Below are 21,856 nucleotides of genomic sequence, written 5' to 3' on the forward strand. Positions count from 1 at the left end.
TGTAGGTTACAATGAATCATATTTGTGCTCTTCTTCAGACTTTTAATTTGTGCAGGTTCCTCAATTTGTGCAGTGTCCTTGCTGTGCAGGAGGCTAGGGTAGGGGTTTGAAGAATATGGAATGACAAGCCCAGGAGCTCCTGTGGTCATACTCTGTTCAATATAGAACAGCTTCTCCCTCTATTCTTTCCCTTGCCCAGGGATAATCTGCACAACTTTGTTCCACTTTGAATTCTTTGTAAGATTTGTCTTCATTTCCTCTGTTCTGTCAGATTCCTGTGTTTCCTTGTACTGTTGGGCCAAACACCATTGTCTCCATCATACTGTGTGGGACAGAAGCTGCTGTTCCAGCTTTGATATTAATTTCCTTTCTAGCACAGCAGTTCTGAGCTGGGGTGCATTAGCATTTCTTTTCAATTTTGAAGAGAGATTTTGATCTCTGAGCACCCTTGCCATGTATCTGTGCTTGCTTTTTTTTTTCTTTTTCTTTTAATTTCTTTCTTTCTTTCTTTTTTTTACCCCCCCTAGTCCTGCTTGGAATGAAATCCTGGGCCTTACTCTTGCTAGGCAAGTACTCTACCCTTGAGCTATTCCACATCTCTGTGAGCTTCTTTGATGGTTCATGGTGATTGCATTCAATGTTAAGTTAGGTTTCTCTAGTTAGCTTCTGATTCAAATTGAAAAAGCAAATAAGCAGTCAGTCTGAGGCATCTGTAAACTTGCCTGGTGTAATCCATTGCCTCTCCAAGTGCTCTTGCTTAGCATGCTCAGTTTGTTCAGGATTGATTCGTTTGGCAGAATTATTGATAGAAGTGAGTTTTCTGTGGTATCTATTTGAGTATATTTATCTCACTTTTCCATGCCTCTCTTTCTTTACTTCCTTTCGGTTACCACATTTTCCCTTAATAAGTTTATAAAGGCTCTTCAGTGGTGTTGAGATATTAGTGGTCTTTGGCTATAACATTCAAAGATGCCATCTAATGTGTCTATTTTAATAAAGATTCAATTACCTTATGTAGTATATACATAAGGAGCATTTGTGGAATAGTCATCCTGGTGAGGTTTTATACAAATTATACCATGAGGAAAACATGCCTCTGTGGACTTAGTATACCAAGTGTCGTGTTTGACTTATGTCTTGTCTACCTCTGTGACGGCAGGCCAGTCACTTCATTCCAAGTGCTGCTTTTGTCTGTAAGAGAGAATAATGTTTCTGCTCTCCTTTGTCACCAGGCTGTTGTGATGGCCATGTTGAATCATGTACATAAGAGTACCAGGGTGGACCCAAGCCTGGTGCAGCACACTCCCTGCTACCCACAGCTCATCCACAGCCAATGAATTGTTTCTGGAAACATATAGTACTCATCCCAAGTGGATCTCAATCCCAGCAAGCTTAATATGAAGTAACTGATTTTTTTCTTCTTCCTGCCCCTCATCTTCCCTGCTCCCCTACCCCTGCTCCTCCCTCTTTTTTTTTTATTGGAAATTATTCCCCACCCATCTTTCATATGTCAAATGTTCTTAAGTAATTTTTGAAAATACAAAATACCCTTTAAACTTATGGGTTGTTTTTGTGGACCTGTATACTATAGCGCTAAAGAAATACTTTTTGGAGTGGATGTGATTAGAGGACTGATAGTATGAATTCATTTATATACAGCATTTCATATCTTCAGCCCCCTCAAATAACTTTAGATGTTAGTAGTGAGCTAGGAAGAATCCTACTGAAATCATATTAGGTGTTTTTTTTTTTTTTTTTTTGTGTGTGTGTGTGTGTGTGTGTACTGGGTTTTGAACTAGGAGGCACTTTACCACTGAGCTGCATTCAGATTCTGTAATTTTTAATTTAAGAAGGGGTCACAATATGTTGCATAGGGCCTCACTATGTGAACTTGCAATCCTCCTGCCTCAGAAGGGATTACATCTTGTATTGCCATGCCCACCTATATTAGGCAATCCTTTCAATATATGATTTAATCATTTTAGATACTAGGATAGGATCAGTCAGCCCAGCTGGGTTTCAGATCACATAGGATTGAGGATACTGGATGTGGATGCCTTGTTTTGTGACCTTATTTTGATCTTGGCTTTTTTATAGATCAGTAGCTTGACTGGCCCTTGCTGGTGTTTGTATCAATAGGATTGCTTCTGCCTCCTCCTAATCCTTGTCTTCTTGGTTGAACATTGAGCTCAGCCATCTTTTTTGCTTATATTATTTAACTTTATTCACTTTTTTAAATATTATAATCATCCCTCCCAGAAATATACCTGATACACAACAACACATTTTATTACTAATAAAGAATTATTAAGAGAGAAAGAAATGAATTTGTGATCTTAGGATAGAATTTTAAGATAATCTATACCCAAAGTTGTCAAATACTAACTTTTTGTAGCTCAGTTTCTTTATAACCAATGGAATCTTCCAAAATGTAAGGTAAATGGGCCAGGTTCAGTGATGGATGTCATAGTCCCAGCTGCTTAGAAGTCTGAGACAGGAGAATTCCTAAGCCCAGGAATTTCAGGCCAGCTTGGGCAACATAGGGAGACCCTGTCTCAAAGAAAAAAAAAGTAAATGAAATTGAATGTATCTATGGAAGTAGGGTTTTTGAAGGGTTTGCAGTGGATAGGTAATCTAAAAGGGGTCAGAGTGTTCTGACCATCACAGTTTAGGAAAACAATGATATAATACATCCATGCTATTTCATAGACAGAACACTGTGGACTAAAATAGGAACAAAAATGAACATTAGCCTATTTACTAGCTACGTAGATAAGTGGATTGATAGGTAGGTAGGCACAGTATAAGATATATGTATACATAAACACATGCATGTGTGCAAAATCATTTAATTCTTATTCCTGAAGGTAGTTTATTGTGTAGATGAAAAGATGAGGAAAGCTTTTAAAAAATCAGCAAGGTTGCGACTCACCTTGATCCTTTTTGGTGACAGAGTTATATCCTTTTCATCACATTTCCTCTTTGGTGCCTGGTTGTCTTGCCCAAAGCCATATGCATGCAGGGACAGATCTGGGACCCAGACTTCTCCTTCCTGGTCCAGGGCCATTTTCTCAGATGGCTTGCTATTTTTAGACAGTGGTAAAATACCTGCTAAAAAGTAAAGAGAATATCAAATAAACACTCAATTAGAACAAGAAATATACTCCAACCATGTTGACCTCTAGAAGGGTTAATGTCCTTAATTCCCTATATTTTAGCAACTAATTGATCATGTGAAATGACTGCTAGGAAAGCTGATTCATGTTAACTTTTGTGCCTTGTGAATATTGCTCTAGGCTTGGAGAATTTTGCATGGAATTCAGCTTTCTAATCTTAAAAATTATGGAACAAATTACTTTTCTTCAAAGCATCCTTTCTTTATGGTGAGTGGCTAAATTTGATATTGAGTAAGCATTAACTACTTTTATGTTTCATAAACTTGAAAGATGCATAATATGTAATCATTAACATTCTTTTTATGTTTAAAACCTAAAATCAAACACAACTGAGACATTAAACCAGAGCTCCAGTAGGATACACACAAAATCTCTATGCTTTTTGTTGACTTATGCTGAGGTCTGCCAAATACCAGCCTCATTATGCAGATTCTTAGAATAGCAGGCCAGGGGTATCTAGTAGATTGTTACATCTAGTGGCCGACTCTCTGGTTTGCATTTTATCTGGACCATTTAGGAAAAGGAGACCTTCAGGAAACTTATTTTTCTTTCTCTTGGCTCCTGTGGTAGTTTGAATTCCCTCCCCTTTTAACTACCTGTGTTCCCTGAGTTATCTTCCTTGAGGACAAGGACTTTTTTATCCTCTGTCTCTTCCCTCTAGTTCTCTTCCCTTTCCTCCCTAGTACCTTACCTAATGCCTGTCACCAAGTCCTTAGGAGCCCTAGGGCTGAGAAAGGGAGGGGGTTGCCATAAGTCAGATCGAAGAGATAAATTCTAGAGTCAAGATTTCATCTTCTATTGGTGTAGCCTGAGATTTGTTAAATCGAATAATTTGTTAAATTAGATGCTTTTTCATCAGTGTTTCTTTCTAACAAAGAGACCGGTAAGCAGTTTTTGTTCTTACCTGTATTACAAAAAACTTCACACAATTCTGTTAAGTCCAGCAGATATTTAATGATTTGCAAGTATTTTTCTAGGATTGGGACAGGGATATGGAGATGAACAAAAAACCTGTGCTGGTTTGTGGAGCTCACAGTGCAGTAGAGAAGGCAAACACGTCCAGTTCTGTGGCCCCACGGTAGAACTCTAAGAACATCAAGAAGACGGATATATTTTGCCATGGTGGTCCACAGGAAGGAGTGATTGATTTTATCTGTGAAAAGATCAGGTTTCTATGTGAGATGGCCTCTGAGTTGGGATTTAATTATTGTAATAGAGTTTTTAAGGTAGACTCTGGGCTCAGGGTGAGGAAAGTCTTGAGTAGGTGCAGGGACTGCATAAGCAGATGGTGGCATATGGCAGCACGGTCATTGGAGGTGAATGTAGGGATAGCTGGGAATTACTAGAGTGTAAAATTAAAGGGAAGCAGAAGTAAGAAAAGAAGATGAAAAGGTAAATTGGGTCAAATCAGAAAAACAACATATGTCACATGATAAAACTTGAGTGTTATCCCATAGGCAGTAAGGAGCTGATGAATAGATTTAAGTAGAGGGAGAGTATTTAAAACTATGCATTTATAAAATTCAGCTTGCAGGGAATGTGTGGAATTGCTGGAGGGGGCAGACATGAGGGAATGATTCAAATCAAGTGGGGACCTGAGCTGAAACTCAAATTGTGGGGGAGGATGGGAAACTGAGAAGAGAAACAATGAAGGGCATAAGATGTTGGGCAGAGAGTTAGGTGACCCAACCAATGCAGTGTGGATAAAGACATTTCTATTACTCTTTCTTCCTGTTTTGTATGATATGAACCAAACATAGCTGTGACTTTCTTTTATAGTCATCATCTTGTATGAATGACCCCACTTACGCCAGCACCACCAAATTTAACCTTCCCAGTTTCCCAGGCAATAGGTGATAGATGTTATGAAGGAATTATATTCTGTAGAGCATAAATCTTCAGAGATTTGCCCACAGTCAGAATTGTCCCTAAAAACCTATTAGGGAAATTCTGCATTGAAGATTAACATACTGTTTCTCAGTAATTTCAACAGGGCCACTCTAGGGTCCCCTTGGCATTGGAATATCTATTTTCTTGTTTGAGCACAGAATTAGGTGGTTTAGAGTTTGGACTGATGTTTAGTAAAACATTCAGATATTTAGACGTGAGAATTACACTGACCCCAACAGGATGCCATGCTAAGAAAGGCATGAAGGAATGGAGACCAACTGGGTGAGATCGAGGGAGCACCTGTTCAGTTCCAGCTTTTCTGGGACATATGACTATTAGGCTCTTGGACCAAGTACATTGACTTTTCTCTATCTCACACTCCTCCCTTTTCTTCACTGAAATCATCTAGATAAAGTGCATCTCCACTGGGAGGACTGCTCATCTCCTTCTTGTTCAGGGAGCAAGAGACATATAACTGGCAGATCCAGGACTTAATATACCCCAGGTCCCTGATCCCCTTCAGTACAGTCAGCTGTACAAGTTACCTGATGTTAGTTGAGTAATTCTCCTAATGAGAGCAAATTGGAATGAATGTTTTGCCAAGAGGATATATGAAATTATGTTTACTGTTTCCTAATACATCAATTCTACTTAGTGATTGTAAATGGGTTAAAAAAAATGTTCATTGAGGATATTCATTTAGGTGAGCTTAGGTTAATCATCGACCAGGGAACTAAACAATTGGATGGCTGATTTAAACTGAACATAAACAATTGATTTGACTGCACTGCTCATTGGTGAATTCAGGACTTTATTTTATCAGCTGTTCCAAATAATGATTTTATGCTAATAAAATCATCAAGGGATAGATTTATAAATCATATTAAACTGGCAGGAGTGCATTAAATGAAATTCTGCTTTTCATTAATTTCCTGGGTACTTCTGACCAGTAACCAGGATCATTTTCCATGTAGGATATCTCTTTTTATTGAGTAGTTCCACTTAGAAAAATGACAGTTCAGTGCTTTCTTAGCAGAAAATTAGAGCAACACTTTGATCCAGCTGTGCTATTTTGTTTTCCTAATTTATCTGAGAGAGATTTACGACTAAATTATTAAGTTATTCCAAGCACCAACCTCCAAAAGGCTTTTCTTCCATGTCCCTTTTGAGCAATACAGTATAATCCATTGACAAATGAAAGAAAATGAAAGAAAAGTCTGAATCTCAACTTATATTTATATTTTCTAGAAATGCTTTAAAAAGTCAATTATATGCATACTTATCATAATCAGCATATTCAGAGTACTACATGCATACAGTTTGTAAGTAAATATAGAATGGTCATGGCTGTTTAAAAAAACAAATAATATGCTTTCTTTTTTTAATTGATTTTATTTTTTAAAATACATGACAGTGGAATGCATTACAATTCTTATTACACATATAGACCACATTTTTTCTTATCTCTGTTTGTATATAAAGTATGTTGACATCCAATTCGTGTTTTCAATACATGTGCTTTGGATAATGATGTCCATCACATTCCACCATCCTTGCTAATTCCCTGCTCCCTCCCCTTCCTTCCCACCCCTCTTCTCTATCTAGAATTCATCTATTCCTCCCATGCTCCCCCTCTCTACCCCACTATGAGTCATCCTCCTTATATCAGAGAAAACATTTGGCATTTGTTTTTTTGGGATTGGCTAACTTCACTTAGCATTATCTTCTCCAACTCCATCCATTTACCTGCAGATGCCATGATTTTATCCTCTTTTATTGCTGAGTAAAATTCCATTGTGTATATATGCTTAAACATGTTTGATCTAGAGCACCCTTTCTAAACTAGGTCAACTATTATATTATTCTGGGGCCTTTTTTAAAAGGGTCTTTTAAAAAATCTTCTGGGGTTGCTCCCAGAATATTCTGGTTAAATAGGTTAGTCTAGAACTGTGGCTATCAGGGTACCTCAGAATCCCTGGGAGGCATGTTAAAGCAGAGGGTACTTTCCCAATCCCAGAGTTTCTGATTCAGGAATTTGGGGGAGGGGAATTGAGAATCTTCTAATGTAGTTCAGGGATGTAGCAGGCCCAGAATTGTCCATGAGAATCACTGCTGCAATGTAGGGCTCAGGACACAAACCACTGCAGAGAGCAGATGGTAGATACTGATGTAGGTCTGAGTGTCTACTAGGACATTCTGGCAAATTGTCCATCATTTTCTTTTCCTTTCCAAATCGATTACTAGGGAGGTAGACAACTGTTTCCTATACTATAGTTTTCTATATTGTGGTGCAAGGAATAAGAATACCTTAGTATTCTCAGGTAGTTTCAGATTTACACAGAAAATTCATATAAGTGTTCTAATTAAATCCAGTAGCAGTTCTATGAGGTATTTATTTGCATATGGAAAAATGGAGACACTGAAGTTCCTAATAAATTGGCTCTACACAACATTTAGAAATAGAAAAAATACCATTACCCATTTAGTTTAACCAAATTTTATGATCAATAAGAAAAATATGTGGCTATTTGTTGCGATCCAGCATTTTTAAAAATTAGGAATCCATTGATTGTGATAAAATGAAGTATGAGGTAAGTGTAATAAGCCATAGATATTTTAAGAGCAATACAACTCACTTTCTTTGTATTATGTAAGATATATCCATGGGCAAATGAAGCTTTTTACAATAAAGCCACAGCATTAGCCATTTAAATGCCTGTACGATGTGTAAAAGCTGCTTGCTAGATTAAATTATGTAGGAGAGCATTTCTATAATGCTTAGTGTCTGATTCACTAAACATCTCCAGCACACTCAAAGTTTAAGAGGCATTATATACTTTTATTGTTTGGCAGGCAATTAAAGGTAGATGTCAGTGTGATTTATAAGAAGAAAGCAAGGACTCTGGCATGTTGGTATAGGTTTTTTCTTTAACTCTTAAAACAATTATGTCTATTATAGTTCATTTTCTGTTTATCCTTTGAATTGTGTAGCCACTTATCTAACACAGTTTTAAAATCTGAAACAAGTGGATAGGACCACCTGAGATTGCATGTATTTTAGGAAAATAGAACATAGAACATTAATTCTTCTGGGGGGGTACTTTAGTACTATTTTTTGATCTGTGTTCTCTATGGAGAGAGCCATTTAATACTTTTTGCATTTGATAAAAGCTGCCTTAAATGGGGTCATTCTGTATTTAGAACAAATGAGAAAATGTTCCAGAAAACTCCTCAAGGAGTCTTATAGTCTTTTTACAAAATAACTTTAAATGGACTATAATTACAACAATAGGAACGATTGCCTAGGGTGTATAAGTCAATTTAACCTGTAAAAGGCAGAACAATTCAAAATGTGTGTTTATCTTAAAGGTTTATGAAATTAACATTTGATTGTCCTCCACTGCTTCTTAGAAGCAGCACTTTCAGGAGCTTATTTACAGTACAGTTCATTTATTAGTCAGTGTGTTGTTTACTTACTTGATAGATATAAGTGAAAATTCATAGACTTGAAAGAGCGTGGACTTTAGATGCAGACCTTGGTTGAATTACTAGCCCTGCACTGAAACTCTGGTATGTTTTGGGGAGCTATCTGACCACCTAAAACTGTCATTTGTAAAAATAGGAATGCATTGTTCAGGATTCAGTCAGGAGACAGAAACAGTACATTAACTTGGATAGGGAAAATTTAATATAAAGAATAATAAACTTGCTGGACCTGGTGGTGTATACCTGTAATCCCAGTGTCTTAAAAGGCTGACGTAGGCCAGCCACATCAACTCAGCAAGATCTTGTCTCAAAAAGTGACAAAGGACTTGGGATGAAGAAAGAAAAATAGAAACAAAGAATGAAGGGATGAAGAGAGGGAGGGAGGAAGGGGGAAAGAAAGAACTATAATGAGGTACTAGAATAGGAGAGCTTGGGGTAGTACAGATGAATGAGTGCTCTACAGAATAAAGGAATAGTAGATGTATTGGAACAGCCTCTGTTCATACATCTTGGCAGATGTAGAGCCAAGCAGGAGACCCAGGGCAGCGCTGTGGCCCAGTGGATGGAAGAGTAGTCACTATAAGGCTGTTCCTGCAAACTTTGGAGGGAATATGCCTTTTTGGAGGGGAAGCAGGGGGCAGAAAAAGCTGTGAATGGGAGGTATTCCACTGGAGCCTGCTGCTACAATCCCCAGAAGAGGTGCAGAGGCTTGCTATCGCTGGAGGAGTCAGGCTCCAAGAAGTCCCCTACATGGTGTGCTGAGAATCCTGCCAGGGAGTTGAGTGAAGCCAACCCCTCCTTCATGCAGGGTCTGTCCCACACCCTCTACTGAGAATCTTATCTTCTGGCGCATTGGGCCTGACACATTTTTACAGAGAAAGTGATGAAAGGTGTGTATAGACTTGAGAGGTATAATATATGTTGATAACTGGTACACAGATAGTTCTTTAGGAAAATTAAATGAGATGATACATATACATAATTGCATGGTTTTGGTTTTGCAGTGAGTTCTTTGAATCAGACATCTTGAGATAAGTGTCTTTCTCTGGCTGTGAAGAATAAATAATAGCCATATTATCTCTTAGATAGCATGTAGATGATACCAGGTCCATATGAGGCAATAGTAGCTTTCAGTAGCAAAGAACTTTGTAGATCAGGGGTTTTTCTCTGAGTATTGAGTATATTGAGTGTTGATTAATAACTTCAAGCTAAAGAAACAGTCTTAAGTAGCAGCTCTCACTCCCAAATCTTACAGACTACAAGTAGCAACTTTGAAGGAATCCTGAAATCACTTTAGTAGATCTAGAGCTGCCTATTGCAAAACCAGGTGGAACATAGTAAAAAATATTCACACATCTCGGTAGAGATACATTTGGTTAATGAAGAGTGCATGCTTGAGAGCTGGGTCAAGATGGCATGAATGGATCACAATCAAAAACAAATTTTAACAATATCTTTCAATGGTTGGCCCTAATCCTTGTCAGTTTGTCTTCCTTTGTCTTTTCTCCAGGCCTGGAGATTCAGTAGGACATTGAATGATGACATAAAAGATTTCATAGGGTTCCCTTTTGGGTAAAAGCAGGCCAGTTCTTCACACTTTATACCTTAAAGATTTCATACTATTATTGTAGTCATTTCTGCTACTCCAAAGAAAGAAGAAAGTTAAATTTTGTTCAATATGCAAATGACAATATTTTATTTTCATAAATTAGGAATGACCTTTATAGGCAACTAGCCTTGCCATCTAATTATTGCCAGGATAAAAAAAGTTAAAGCCATAATTTGTGGAGACTTCATTAACATTTAACTGGCTTATAGTTTCAACCATAATAAAAATGAACATGTTCAGTGATTAGTCACCTTTTCCAGCTGTTTTATGTTGGGATACCCCCAGAAGAATTAGGCAAGGTATTTTGTGAGTCTGTATAAAGATTGTTTTTATTATTTTGATGGAAGTTACATTACACTTCTTTTAAAAATTTCCAGGCAAAAATTATTGCAGCTAGATCCTACATAGAATTTGGGGGGATTCATTGCCTCTTCTTTTAAAAAGTGTTCACTGGGTGCTTAGTAAGTAGCAGCTCTAGGGAATACCAAGGCAAGAAAAATATAGTTAGAAAATCAGTATTACTTTTGAGCATTATTCCTACCCTGTCCATGGCCTTTTCAGATACCATTTCTTAAAATCTATAGTTTTCATGAAAATATATCTGGGGGTTTGACTCCAGAGAGTATATATTTTGCTGCTTTGCCAGCTGCCCTGAAAACCCAAAACTTAATTGCTCTCTTTTTAATTGGTTGTTTTAATTCAGTTGTTACTTCCTTTAATCTTATTTAGCTGAAAAAAAATCACCTTTGCTATCTTCATGGTCCCACCAATAAAGATTGTTGTGCATGGGGGTATATCCTAGGACCATTGGAATTTCTATGGTTGATTCTATTTTCAAGGGGTTAAGTAACCAGACATGGGTCCAAAAAGAACTATACCATATTTTTATATTTCCTTTCAAGTGATAAAACAGCTTTGTGTAATGGTAAAGTTATATCCCCTCACAGGCCTTGTATTGGTCTACTGGGTTTTCTCTCAGCCACACATGCTATTGCCTTGGTATCTGGGTCCATCTTCAATGCCAGCAGCCGTCTTGTAAACTAGATATTTAACCAGCATTTGCTGTTCGGTGGATGTTTATAGTTATTTCTCTCTGTTTAAGATTTCATGAAAGGACTTCCACAGGAGTGCTGTTTCCATGAAGTCCCTTTATATCAAAATTTATGATTATTTCATTCTTCTGGACTATTTTTCATGGCATTGCTGATGGGATTATCCCTTTAGTACTTGAAGCTATTCTCTGAATCAAAATTAGGGTTTGCAACTAAGGTGGGGGGAAATACCATTACTATTTTGTGCAGTCTTTTATCATTTTTTATCCTAAATTGGAAAGTTGTTAGCATTAGGCACTCAATGAATTCTCTTTGCATCTGAACTTATTAAAACCCAGTAAGAGGGAAATACAAATGATTGATGGTTGTCAAGGTAAAACTTTTGAATTCAGTGCTTTACCCTTTATAATGAGTTTTATGTTTCCAGATGAAGGTTTACTTGAGACTAGAAGTGTTAGAAATATTAGTGAAGTCATTGAGTCGATTTCACCCTCATCCCTGGAACTAATGACTTAAGAAAAGGCTAGAAAGCTGGGAGAGACCATTTAAAACATGGGACTCTGCCCCATGTAACATTTAACAGCACTCGGGAGGCAGACATTGAGAGCATGCCTATCACATTTGCAGACACAGACTGAGTATCCCTTGTGAGAAGTGCTTGGGATCAGAAATGTTTTAGATTTTGGATTTTTTAAAATTACATATACATAATGAGGTGCTATGGGGATGGGATCCAAGTCTGAACACAAAGTTCATTTATGTTTCACATACACCTTATATACATAGCCTGAAGCTAATTTTATGCAGTATTTTTAGTGTACCTGAATTTTGAATGTGACCCATCACATGAAGTCAGGTGTGAAATTTTTCACTTTTGGCATCAAATTTTGATACTCAGAAATTTTCAGATTTTTGCAGACTTTGGATTTTTGGGTGAGAGATGCTCAACCTATAATGTAAATTTAGGCAGGATGACTAGTAACTGAGCAACAGGGTCAGTATTCTGAAAGCTCTCCACAGGCCACGATGATGCACTGTAAATGAGGTGGGGTTTAGGGAGAATGTCAGTCCTGTGTTTTAATTCAGAAAAATTACCTCATTATAGAAGAGAAACAACTCTGGCAGTGATATGGAAAGGATAAACGGATATGAAGGCTACCAGCAGCTCAGAAAGGACAAGTGCCTTATGTGGGCTGTTGAAAGAGCAGAGGTCAGGGGAAGCAGCCAGTTGAATTCTGGTGTTTTGGACTAGTATTCAAAGAACAGCTGCCATGCTACTAAAAGTCTGAAACCCATCTAGTAGGAGGAATTCAAGGGGGAAAAAAAGCATGTTTTGCTTAGAGAAATAAAGTCTTAGAACATCACAACTATTTTCAGATGATTGCATTTTCTGATATTTTTACCATTTCTTCATGGATGGGACTAAGATAAATGGGTTTCCTTCTCAATAAGCAAATTTGGGCCTTTTTAAGGGGCATTGTCTGTGTGATAAGTATATGTTACAAAGTTTTGAGTGTCACACTTTTCAAAGACTGTCTCTATGGAATTGACTTGAGCATTTGCATGGAAGTTAGATCAGGTGATCCCCAACATCTGTTTTATATTCTATTTATTTTCTTGCCACCAGGGATACATTACAGACATAGTGGAATAATATTCTTAAATTTATGTTTTCTTGAGCCAGATCTTTTTTTTTTTTTTTTTGGTACCAGGGATTGAACTCAGGGGCACTCGACCACTGAGCCACATCCCCAGCCCTATTTTGTATTTTATTTAGAGACAGGGTCTCACTGAGTTGCTTAGCACCTCACTTTTGCTGAGACTGGTTTTGAACTCGCAGTCCTCCTGCCTCAGCCTCACTAGACTCTGAGATTAATGTTGTATGCCACTGTGCCCTGCTTGAGCCAGATCTTAATTCTCATTGTCAAGTACTTCTATCAGTATTTTAAATTAATATGTTATTATTGTTAAGCAATGGAATAATAATATCGATTATCCATTATATAGTGTATAGTAGAATTTTCATAGTCATTAATATGGTTGATATAATGACTCACACTCCTCATGTGAAACATTTGGATAAAGAGCTGATGCTATCTATAATAATTCAGAGTAATGGACGTTTAAGAAGTTGTGAGGTGAAATCTACAATCATGTGCTGAATGCTATTGATGCTGAAACAGATGAGCTGCTCTGCATATACTGCAGTCTCTATTATTTTTTGTTTCCTTATTTAAATAGCTTTGTTCCTAGTAGCAAAATTAAGCAGATGTTTACCACATGTTTATTCTTGAAATTATTTTTGCCTTATGTGGACTATAAAGTAAATTTATATTCTGTTTTAATTTTGAGACCCCTCCCCAAATCTTTGAAATATTAAAGTGAAAGCTTTTTCTATGTTAGATTTTAGAATAATCTTTTGAAAAATATTTTGTATTTTGTCCATAGTTTGTACTGCATCTTGTCTTCTACCATTGTGCCAGTGTTGTGGATGAAAACATTTCTCTATTTTTTTGGGACAAATGATAAATTTTGTTGTTGTTGAAAATCCATTGAATGCTCAGGGAAGTTCTCTTAAAGTTTTGAATGCACAGTTAATTTTCTAAATTCCTATACATCTGGAAAATGTGAATTTTAAAATTTCTTCCTTTTAATTTTCTTCTATAGATGTTAGATTCTTTTTTGAGAGAAACAGAATATAGTGGTAAGGGCAAGGAATGGTTAATACTCAGCAATACTTAGCAAGCATACAGTAATGTTGAAATCTACTGATCCTGAGCAAAAAAGGCTAAATTAGATTCTGGCATCAAGTAGGTGTAATCATCACAGCTCATTTTAAGAGGTCTAGTTGTCACTTAATGTTACTTTTCATTCTTTCACATGTTAGGTGGTTGCCTTTTTGATGAGCCATACAGCACATGTGGATATAGTCAAGCTGAAGATGATGACTTCAATTGGGAGCAAGTGAACACCTTGACCAAACCAACTTCTGATCCATGGATGCCATCAGGTTTGCTTTTAGTGTTAAGTTTTCTTTTTAAAGTAAAGGGAACCCAAGAGTATTAATCAATGTTCACTGGATAGTGTTGAATGATGGAGGGTGTTTTCTTTGAGTGTGGCAGTCAATGGCTGATTAGCTAGTGAAGGTGGCATAATTAAGAGGACTGATTACAAGAGTTTTAACTTTATATCTCCCTCCTTACAGTCTACTTACAGTTTATTTCCTTTATCTTTGGGTACACCTTAACTAGATTAATGGGCCTCACACAGTTGATCATTTTCCAAGCAGCAGATATGGAAAATGGATGTGTTTTCTAGAAAATGTGACTCATGGGTGGAATTTTACTTGGAGAATCCAAATAACAAAGTCTCTGCTGTCACAGATAGGAGACTTTGGAGGTGACTTAACATTTCTCAACCTCAGGGACTCAGTTTATACTTGGGAAGTCTCAGAAGATTGCAAGTGGTCTCGAAAACATTCAGAAAATATAATGGCAATGCATGGATATGTACATAATTTTCCCAGTGTGGAAGTACTTAGTGAATTTTCTGCTGAGGGAAAGACATTTATCTCACTGAACAACAGCAAGAATTCAGCTTGTATTTTGGAAAGAAGAGTAGGAGATGGTGACTGATGAACTCTGGTAGTATTGCAGCCTGACCATTTTACTGGATCTCCTTTTCAGCCTGTGACCTTCAACATCCCTTTAAAAGTTCAGATTTGCAGATTCATTCTTCAGATGGAATGATGAGCATATCACATTCAGGATTCAAACTAGTAAAATATATTATTCTGATTTGGATTTCAGATATAACATAATTTTTGTACTTTTAATGAATTTAAGCTTTTCATTAATGCTCCTACATGCAGCAAACAATACATTTAGTAAGTTAATTTTTTAAATGTAGATTTGAAACATGAGGTAGAATCTAATGCTGTTCTTACTAAGCTTTAACAATACGGCATCCACCACATTCCTGCCTGCCTTTCCTTTAACTCCTTATAATTTCAAAGAAAGGAGCACTGAGTTCTTTAGCACTGTGCCTTTGATAGGCTTCAGAACCTCTCCAGCTCTTGGCTAGTTTCTTGCAGGTCACATTCTCCCCTCTGTCTCCTGTTTTCTTGTATGTGTGTGTACTTTCACATATGGCTGTGGTGGCATCTATGATACACTTGTTGTTTTTCACAATTCCGGTTCCTGCTTCCATTCTAGTCAAATGTCAGAGGGGGACACAACTGTGCTTTTCCTATTATCACTGAGTTTTCCAGGACAGGTTTGTTGCCCTGGAGGCTTTGGGTCTTGACTTTCCCTCTTGTTGAGTGCCCAGCCTATGTTCAGAGAGTCTAGTACAGCTGAGGCTTGGGGAGGTGGAAGGATGCCAGATTTAGTCCTGATTGATTTCTCCACGAAACACACTCACAGTTGCTTTGTTGTCTTCTCACTTGATCAAAATTTGTAATGGTTTCTTTGCAGTGCTGAGGTTGGAACCCAACCTGGCTAGGCAAGGGCTCTACCACTGAGCTACCCTCCCAGCCCCTGGATTTGTAATTTTTCACTGTAGGTTGTTGATTTTGTTATTGAACCCCTTTTTATTGAAGTCTTATTTGAAAAATTAACTTTAAAAGAAGCCTAAACATTGAAGAAACTTTTGTAGCTGCTGCTGATTCTATTTTTGTCACAAGATGACAGACCTCCATTGATAAAAACACCTTAAGAAATCTTTTCTTGGTCCCCCTTTTCTACCTTTTGACACACCATACTGCCATCTCTCACTAAATAGTCCACTCAATTTTTTAATATATATATTTTTTAGTTGTTGATAGACCTTTATTTTATTTATTTATATGCAGTGCTAAGAATCGAACCCAGTGCCTCACACATGCTAGGCAAGCGCTTTGCCACTGAGCCACAACTCCAGCCCCAAATAGTCCACTCTTTAAATTTAAGCAGAATGAGTTACTAGCAGTGGCCATTACAAATGGTAATAAATACCAAAAGCCATGTGTGTTGTAGAACAATCAGGGAGAGAGTAGAAGGAACAAAAGTCAAGCAACTTTACAGATATTTAATGTTGGATGGATTTTGTGCCTAGGAACGATAAAGTGGGGGCATTTAAATGTTCTGTTTTATTTTATTTCTGTTGATTAGTAGATTAACTTATGGTTAAATTAAGCCTTTGCAGCATGAGGTCTTTGTTTTCCATCTTCTAACACTTTCATCAATTCATCTGATTCCTGGTGGTTACAGAAAGTTTGTTCCAGACCCCAGCCCTTCCCTGAGCCCCCACTCCCGACCCCCCAACACACACAAGGTGCAGCTCATTGTTTGGATATGTGGATGTTTGGATGTCAGAGTGTAAATGAAGGGTAACACAAGCATTATCTATACCCCTGTGCTATGCTTTCAAGGATGGGTGCAGACAAGATTTTGGATAATCAATAGAGGTTCTCTCAGACTAAATTTGTGCCATAATACATGCTTGCAAACACTGGTATTTCTCTTTCTACTATTTCATTAAATAAACTTTAGTTACTGTAATTTTTTTGACCCCTAACATATGCTAAATATGGTTATAATTACTTTTAGAGATGGAGGATTGTAAGAAAGGACTCTTTCTCTCAATGAACTTTTACCTACTTGGGAAAAAGTTAGAAAACTACAATAACTACACAACCTAAGATTATACATAACTAGCTGTGAGACAGGTTGGAAGTGTTCTTAGAGCAGTTTTCTTAGTGTAAGCCCAGGGTATTATAACCGGATATGTAAGAAGTTAAATTCTCCAAGCAATGTTCTTAGAAATAAGAACATGTGATCTTATGAATTTACATACACAGGTTGAGCATTCCTAATCTAAATTGAAATATGAAACAATTCAAAATCTGAAACTTTTTGAGTACCCACATTACTCCACAATTGGAAAAATTGTCCACTTGCCCTCATATGATGGATTGTAGTCAAAGTACAGTTACATACATTGTATAAAATTACATTTGGGCTATGTGTTAACAGGTATACAGGAAACATAAATGAATTCCATGTTTAGACTTGGGTCCCAGCCCCGAGATATACTCCATCATGTCTACAAATATTTCAAAATACAAGAAAATCCCAAATCCCAAACACTTCTGGTTCAAAACATTTTGGATAAATATTCATCCTATACCATCCTAATATGATTTTAATACTGAGTTTCCATCATGTATATATAGCCATAAGTTTTAAATACTATTTAGTTTCAAGAGTTTTCTCTTCTTCTTCTTTTTTTTTCTTCTCTTCCTCTTCTCCTTTTTCCATTAATGTGTGCAATGTAATTTATTCCTTTCAAAAGCAGATTCCAAAACTGGTCCTTTCATGCAAAACCAGAAGGCTAATTTTAAAAATATTTCTCAGGGTAAAGCTGTGTCAAAATTGAATATAACGATAGAGTTCTTTAATTTTATTTAAATGTTCATTTAAAATATAGTTGGACTTTTTCCTGTGTGTGTGCAAGTGTGTATTTGGTCTCCCATGTGTGGGCTGGTTCTATAATGCTTTAGACCAAGAGTTGGCAAACTATGTCCTGCTGTGCAGATTCAGCCTGCTGCCAAATTTTTGTATGACTTACAAGCTGAGAATGGCACTTACGTTTATAAATGGTTGAAAAAAATTAAAAAAGAATAGTAATATTTTGTGACACATGAAATTTAAATTTCAGTGTCCATAAACAGAGTTTTACTCATGCTAATTTGTTTAAATACATTTGTGGCTGATTTTAAGCTATAAGAGCAAAGATGACTTATTAAGATAGAGACTGGTCCACAAAACCTATTATATTTAGTGTGGCCCTTTCTGAGAAATTCTGTGACCACTCTCTTAAACTGGTTAGATTAACTTCAGCCTAGAATGGTTTTTTTAGAGTCTTGCTATATATTGTCATTATTTTCTGTATTCATACTGTAATTGTTATCGTAATTGTTCACATACAGGCATTACCTCACATTTTCTTTCATGTTCAAATTGTAGGTTTTTCCAAACATTGGGCTATTAAAATCAAAGAAAATAAACAAGATTAAGGATTTTCTGTTTTTCCTCTTAAAATCCCATCTATTGAAAATTATATTTTTTAAATTGTTTAATACCAAAATTTTTGTTCTACTGCTGTGATTCTGATTAACAGTTAATCAATCAAGGTGAAATTAAAAGTGATGGAGACTAAAATTTTTCTTCTTAATTTTTAGCTTTTTACTTTTTCTGTGTCCTTTCTAACATCGGTGCTCCAGTGTTTTAAGTCAAATGCTACAGGATTTGTTTCTCTATATTTTCATGTGTGAAGTTATTATTAATCACATTTTAAACAACTTAAATACAGTATAGAGCTTTCTAAAAACTGACTCAATAGTTTTCTAAGTCAGTGATGTTAGCTCTGGCAATACATATTTAGGGGAAGTGAATACCACATTTCATTTAAATTTTTATATTTAAGGTCAACATTTATGTCATGGTAGATTATACTTTTGTAGCTAGCTCTGAATCATAAAGGCTTTCTCGATGTGCAAACTATGCCAAACCTAGTTTCTCTTTTATTGATAAGTGTGAAGTTAATTTCATATTGATTGATCCTCTGCATTAGCAATGGGGAACATTTTTTAAAAAAATATCTTTAGTTGTAGATGAACACAATACCTTTATTTTATTTATTTAACTTTATGTGGTGCTGAAGATCCAACCCACTGACTCACACATGCTAGGCAAGCTCTCTACCACTGGGCTTCAAACCCAACTCAAAAATTTTTAAAATTTATCATAAGAATTACTACAGTGAGCACAAGAACCTTGATTAAGAATCCAAGTAATATCCTGATACATTTTGTAAGTACTGTGGAATTCTATCCCTCTTTACACTGTAGCACATTGTATAATAATCACATAGATTAAGTAATGACTAAGAAGTATTTTATGATATTAAATCACCTACTTGATTTGATAGTGGTTGGTGTGTATTGTTACTATGGAATATTTGTACCTTACTACTCAAGTTTTGTAAAACTGATATTTGGAAAGATCTATATCTTCTGTATAGAAAATGTGACCCTCTTTTAAAAAACAGAAAAAATTTAAACAATAAACTTACCAATAGTGTTAATGTAAAGGTAGCTCATAACCATAGCTATTTGATATTTTATAGAATTAATACTTATTTATGCTTTACATTGTCCCCTTACAATATCGAACCTCTAAAAAGTGAATTTGGATCCTAATTCTTGGTAAAGGCAATTCTGTTAATACTCTTCTAAGTGCTACGGCATGAAATTATAGCTAGCTCATTTTACTTTCCAATACTTAGCTTTATATGTTAGGCATGATGAGATTGCACATTTTCATGGGGATGCTATGATTAAGGATCAAATCATGTATGTAGGTGCCTATATGAAAGGCAGACAGAAAGGCTGGGATAGAGCAGTAGTATGTACTCTTAGTGTAATGACCCAGAAAATAGAAAAACGACTACATATATTTGTTTATCATTAGCTTCACATTTGGGGAAAAATGATAGATTGACAGTCAAAGCAATTGAAGTTTTCTCTTTGGTGCATTTATCAGGCACACATTTTCCTCATGCTAGGAAGGACTTTCCTATATATTCATGCTTCAGAGCTTATAGAGGGTTTAGTGAGTAATGAAGAAAAGACAACTATGAGCTTGAAAAGATTTCTTCCCCTTAAATTTCTCTGCCTATCCAGTGAGAAATATTTTTTTGGCACCGAATATTCAGACAGTTGTCTAATTATCTCATTTTTTCTTCAATCAGTCAACACTCTACAAATATTTATTAAACACCTGCTATGTGCTAGGCATTGTTATTGATGCTTGGGATTCCTCACTGAATGAAGCAAATAAATATGCCTTTCCCAGAGCACGTGACATTCTCAGTCTGATTAGAGTGTTCTTGGATGGGCAAACATGATCATATGCTGTAAACCATGTTTATCTTCATTTATTAATGAGGTAGTGAATATTTAAAAGGTAATCAAAAATTCAGTTCATCAGATGTAGCACATAAAATATCAGATTTAGCTTTCCTATAGGCTTTGTTCCTTAAAACAGTAAGAAGAAGAGCAAAGACAGGAAAAAGTCTGAAGTCACAGCATGTGGCAGCACAAGACTTTCAGATCAATCAGTCTTAGGAAACAAGGTAATCTTGTACACACAGATGACACTTAGCAGTTGACAAATTTGGCTTCTTTGCTTTATATCATTTGGTCCTTGATGGTCTTGAGAAACTGGGTGTCATTATCCTCATTTTATACCATACAAAACTGAAGTTCAAAGAAGTAAAATTTGACCCAGGCTTATTGGCGAGAAAAATAGTCTCCAGTTTTTGCTCTTCTGTGTGTCCTTGAGTGACCTTCCCATGTAAGCACATACATCTAGTGAAGGGCATAGTCTTTCATCCTGTGGCGTTTGCTTGGATCTTCTCAAAATGAGCATCAAGACTCTCCACTGAGGGGGCTATCTGCATGTCCCACGTTGGCCAGCTGCTGGCTCTACCTCTTTGTAGCAGTTGACCATGGCAAAATTCTTAATAGTCTCAGTTTTAACTCTCCTTATGTGTAAAATATTAGTAATACAGTCTTCCTTCCATATCTGGGTTCAACATCCATGGATTCAACCCACTGCAGAGTGAGATTATTTAAAATAAAATCTTCATTGAATTAGTACAGACTGTTTTCTTGTTATAATTTCCTAAACAATACAACAACTCTTTACAGAGCATTCACATTGCATTAGTTATTGTAAGTCATCTAGAGATGATTTAAAGTATATGAGACAATGTGCATAGTAAATACTATTCCATTTTATATAATGGACTTGAGCATCCATGGATTCTGGTGTCTTTGTTCCCACAGGTAGCATGGGATAACTATGTATGTTTATGGAGATGACCGTGGACTGTAGGTGCTGTGGTTACAGCAGATGAGTCTCTGTCTTCTCACCAGTTCTATCCCAGGAAGGAGGCAGGCAGTTGATCAATAAGCAGAGAGAATGTACAGTATAGTGGACTGTGCTAGGAGCCAGGAGAATAAGCTGCATCTGGATCAGAGCTTAGGGAGCCATGGAACCAGCAGACAGGTTCAGCTTTTCTGAGGAGGCAGTTTGTGGGCAGAGACCTGCAACAAGTCAGGGCCAGGTGGCTTTGGAGGCTGAGTGATGCAGGCGAGTATAGGGCAGGAGCAAAGGGTAAGCTTTGCTGGTAATGGTAGGGATCAAATCAGGCAGGATCCTAGAAGACTTGGGAAGACAATCAGAATTTGCCCCAGGGCTGTTGACCAGACAAGACCACACTATCCAAATCAGGAACTCATCCTCATCCCTGGCCCAGCATAATATTTAAGGAATACATTCCTTTTCTTCTTTTTAAGTCATTTTCAGAGGGCAATTTGGTGTGAATTCAGCTTAATTTTGACTTTCTGTGAAGTAGGCACTTTGTGCCAAAGGATTATTTTATCTTCTCAATACAGCAAATAAGAAACAGAATTTATAGGTCTTCATAAAATTTTTGAATAGATTACGAAAGTTGAAAGAATTCTCTTAAAATATTTATTGTTTTTATCAAGATGGTGGATTTGAGATAATTGCTCTATCATTTCCTTTAATGAC

The 21,856-nt window shown here is 36.6% G+C and overlaps 1 protein-coding gene across 4 annotated transcripts in view; it reads left to right on the plus strand.

Moving 5' to 3' along the window:
• Ptprm (protein tyrosine phosphatase receptor type M) overlaps positions 1-21,856 on the plus strand; it is an 828,844-nt gene that overhangs the window by 155,499 nt on the left and 651,489 nt on the right. For all 4 annotated transcript variants that reach the window (XM_071602455.1, XM_071602456.1, XM_071602457.1 and 1 more), the window contains exon 2: positions 14,101-14,223. In XM_071602455.1, the coding sequence (XP_071458556.1) occupies positions 14,101-14,223 (123 nt within the window). The remainder of the gene's footprint in view (positions 1-14,100; positions 14,224-21,856) is intronic.

This window comes from Marmota flaviventris, chromosome 16 (genome assembly GCF_047511675.1).
Source record: "Marmota flaviventris isolate mMarFla1 chromosome 16, mMarFla1.hap1, whole genome shotgun sequence".
Lineage (NCBI taxonomy): Eukaryota > Metazoa > Chordata > Mammalia > Rodentia > Sciuridae > Marmota > Marmota flaviventris.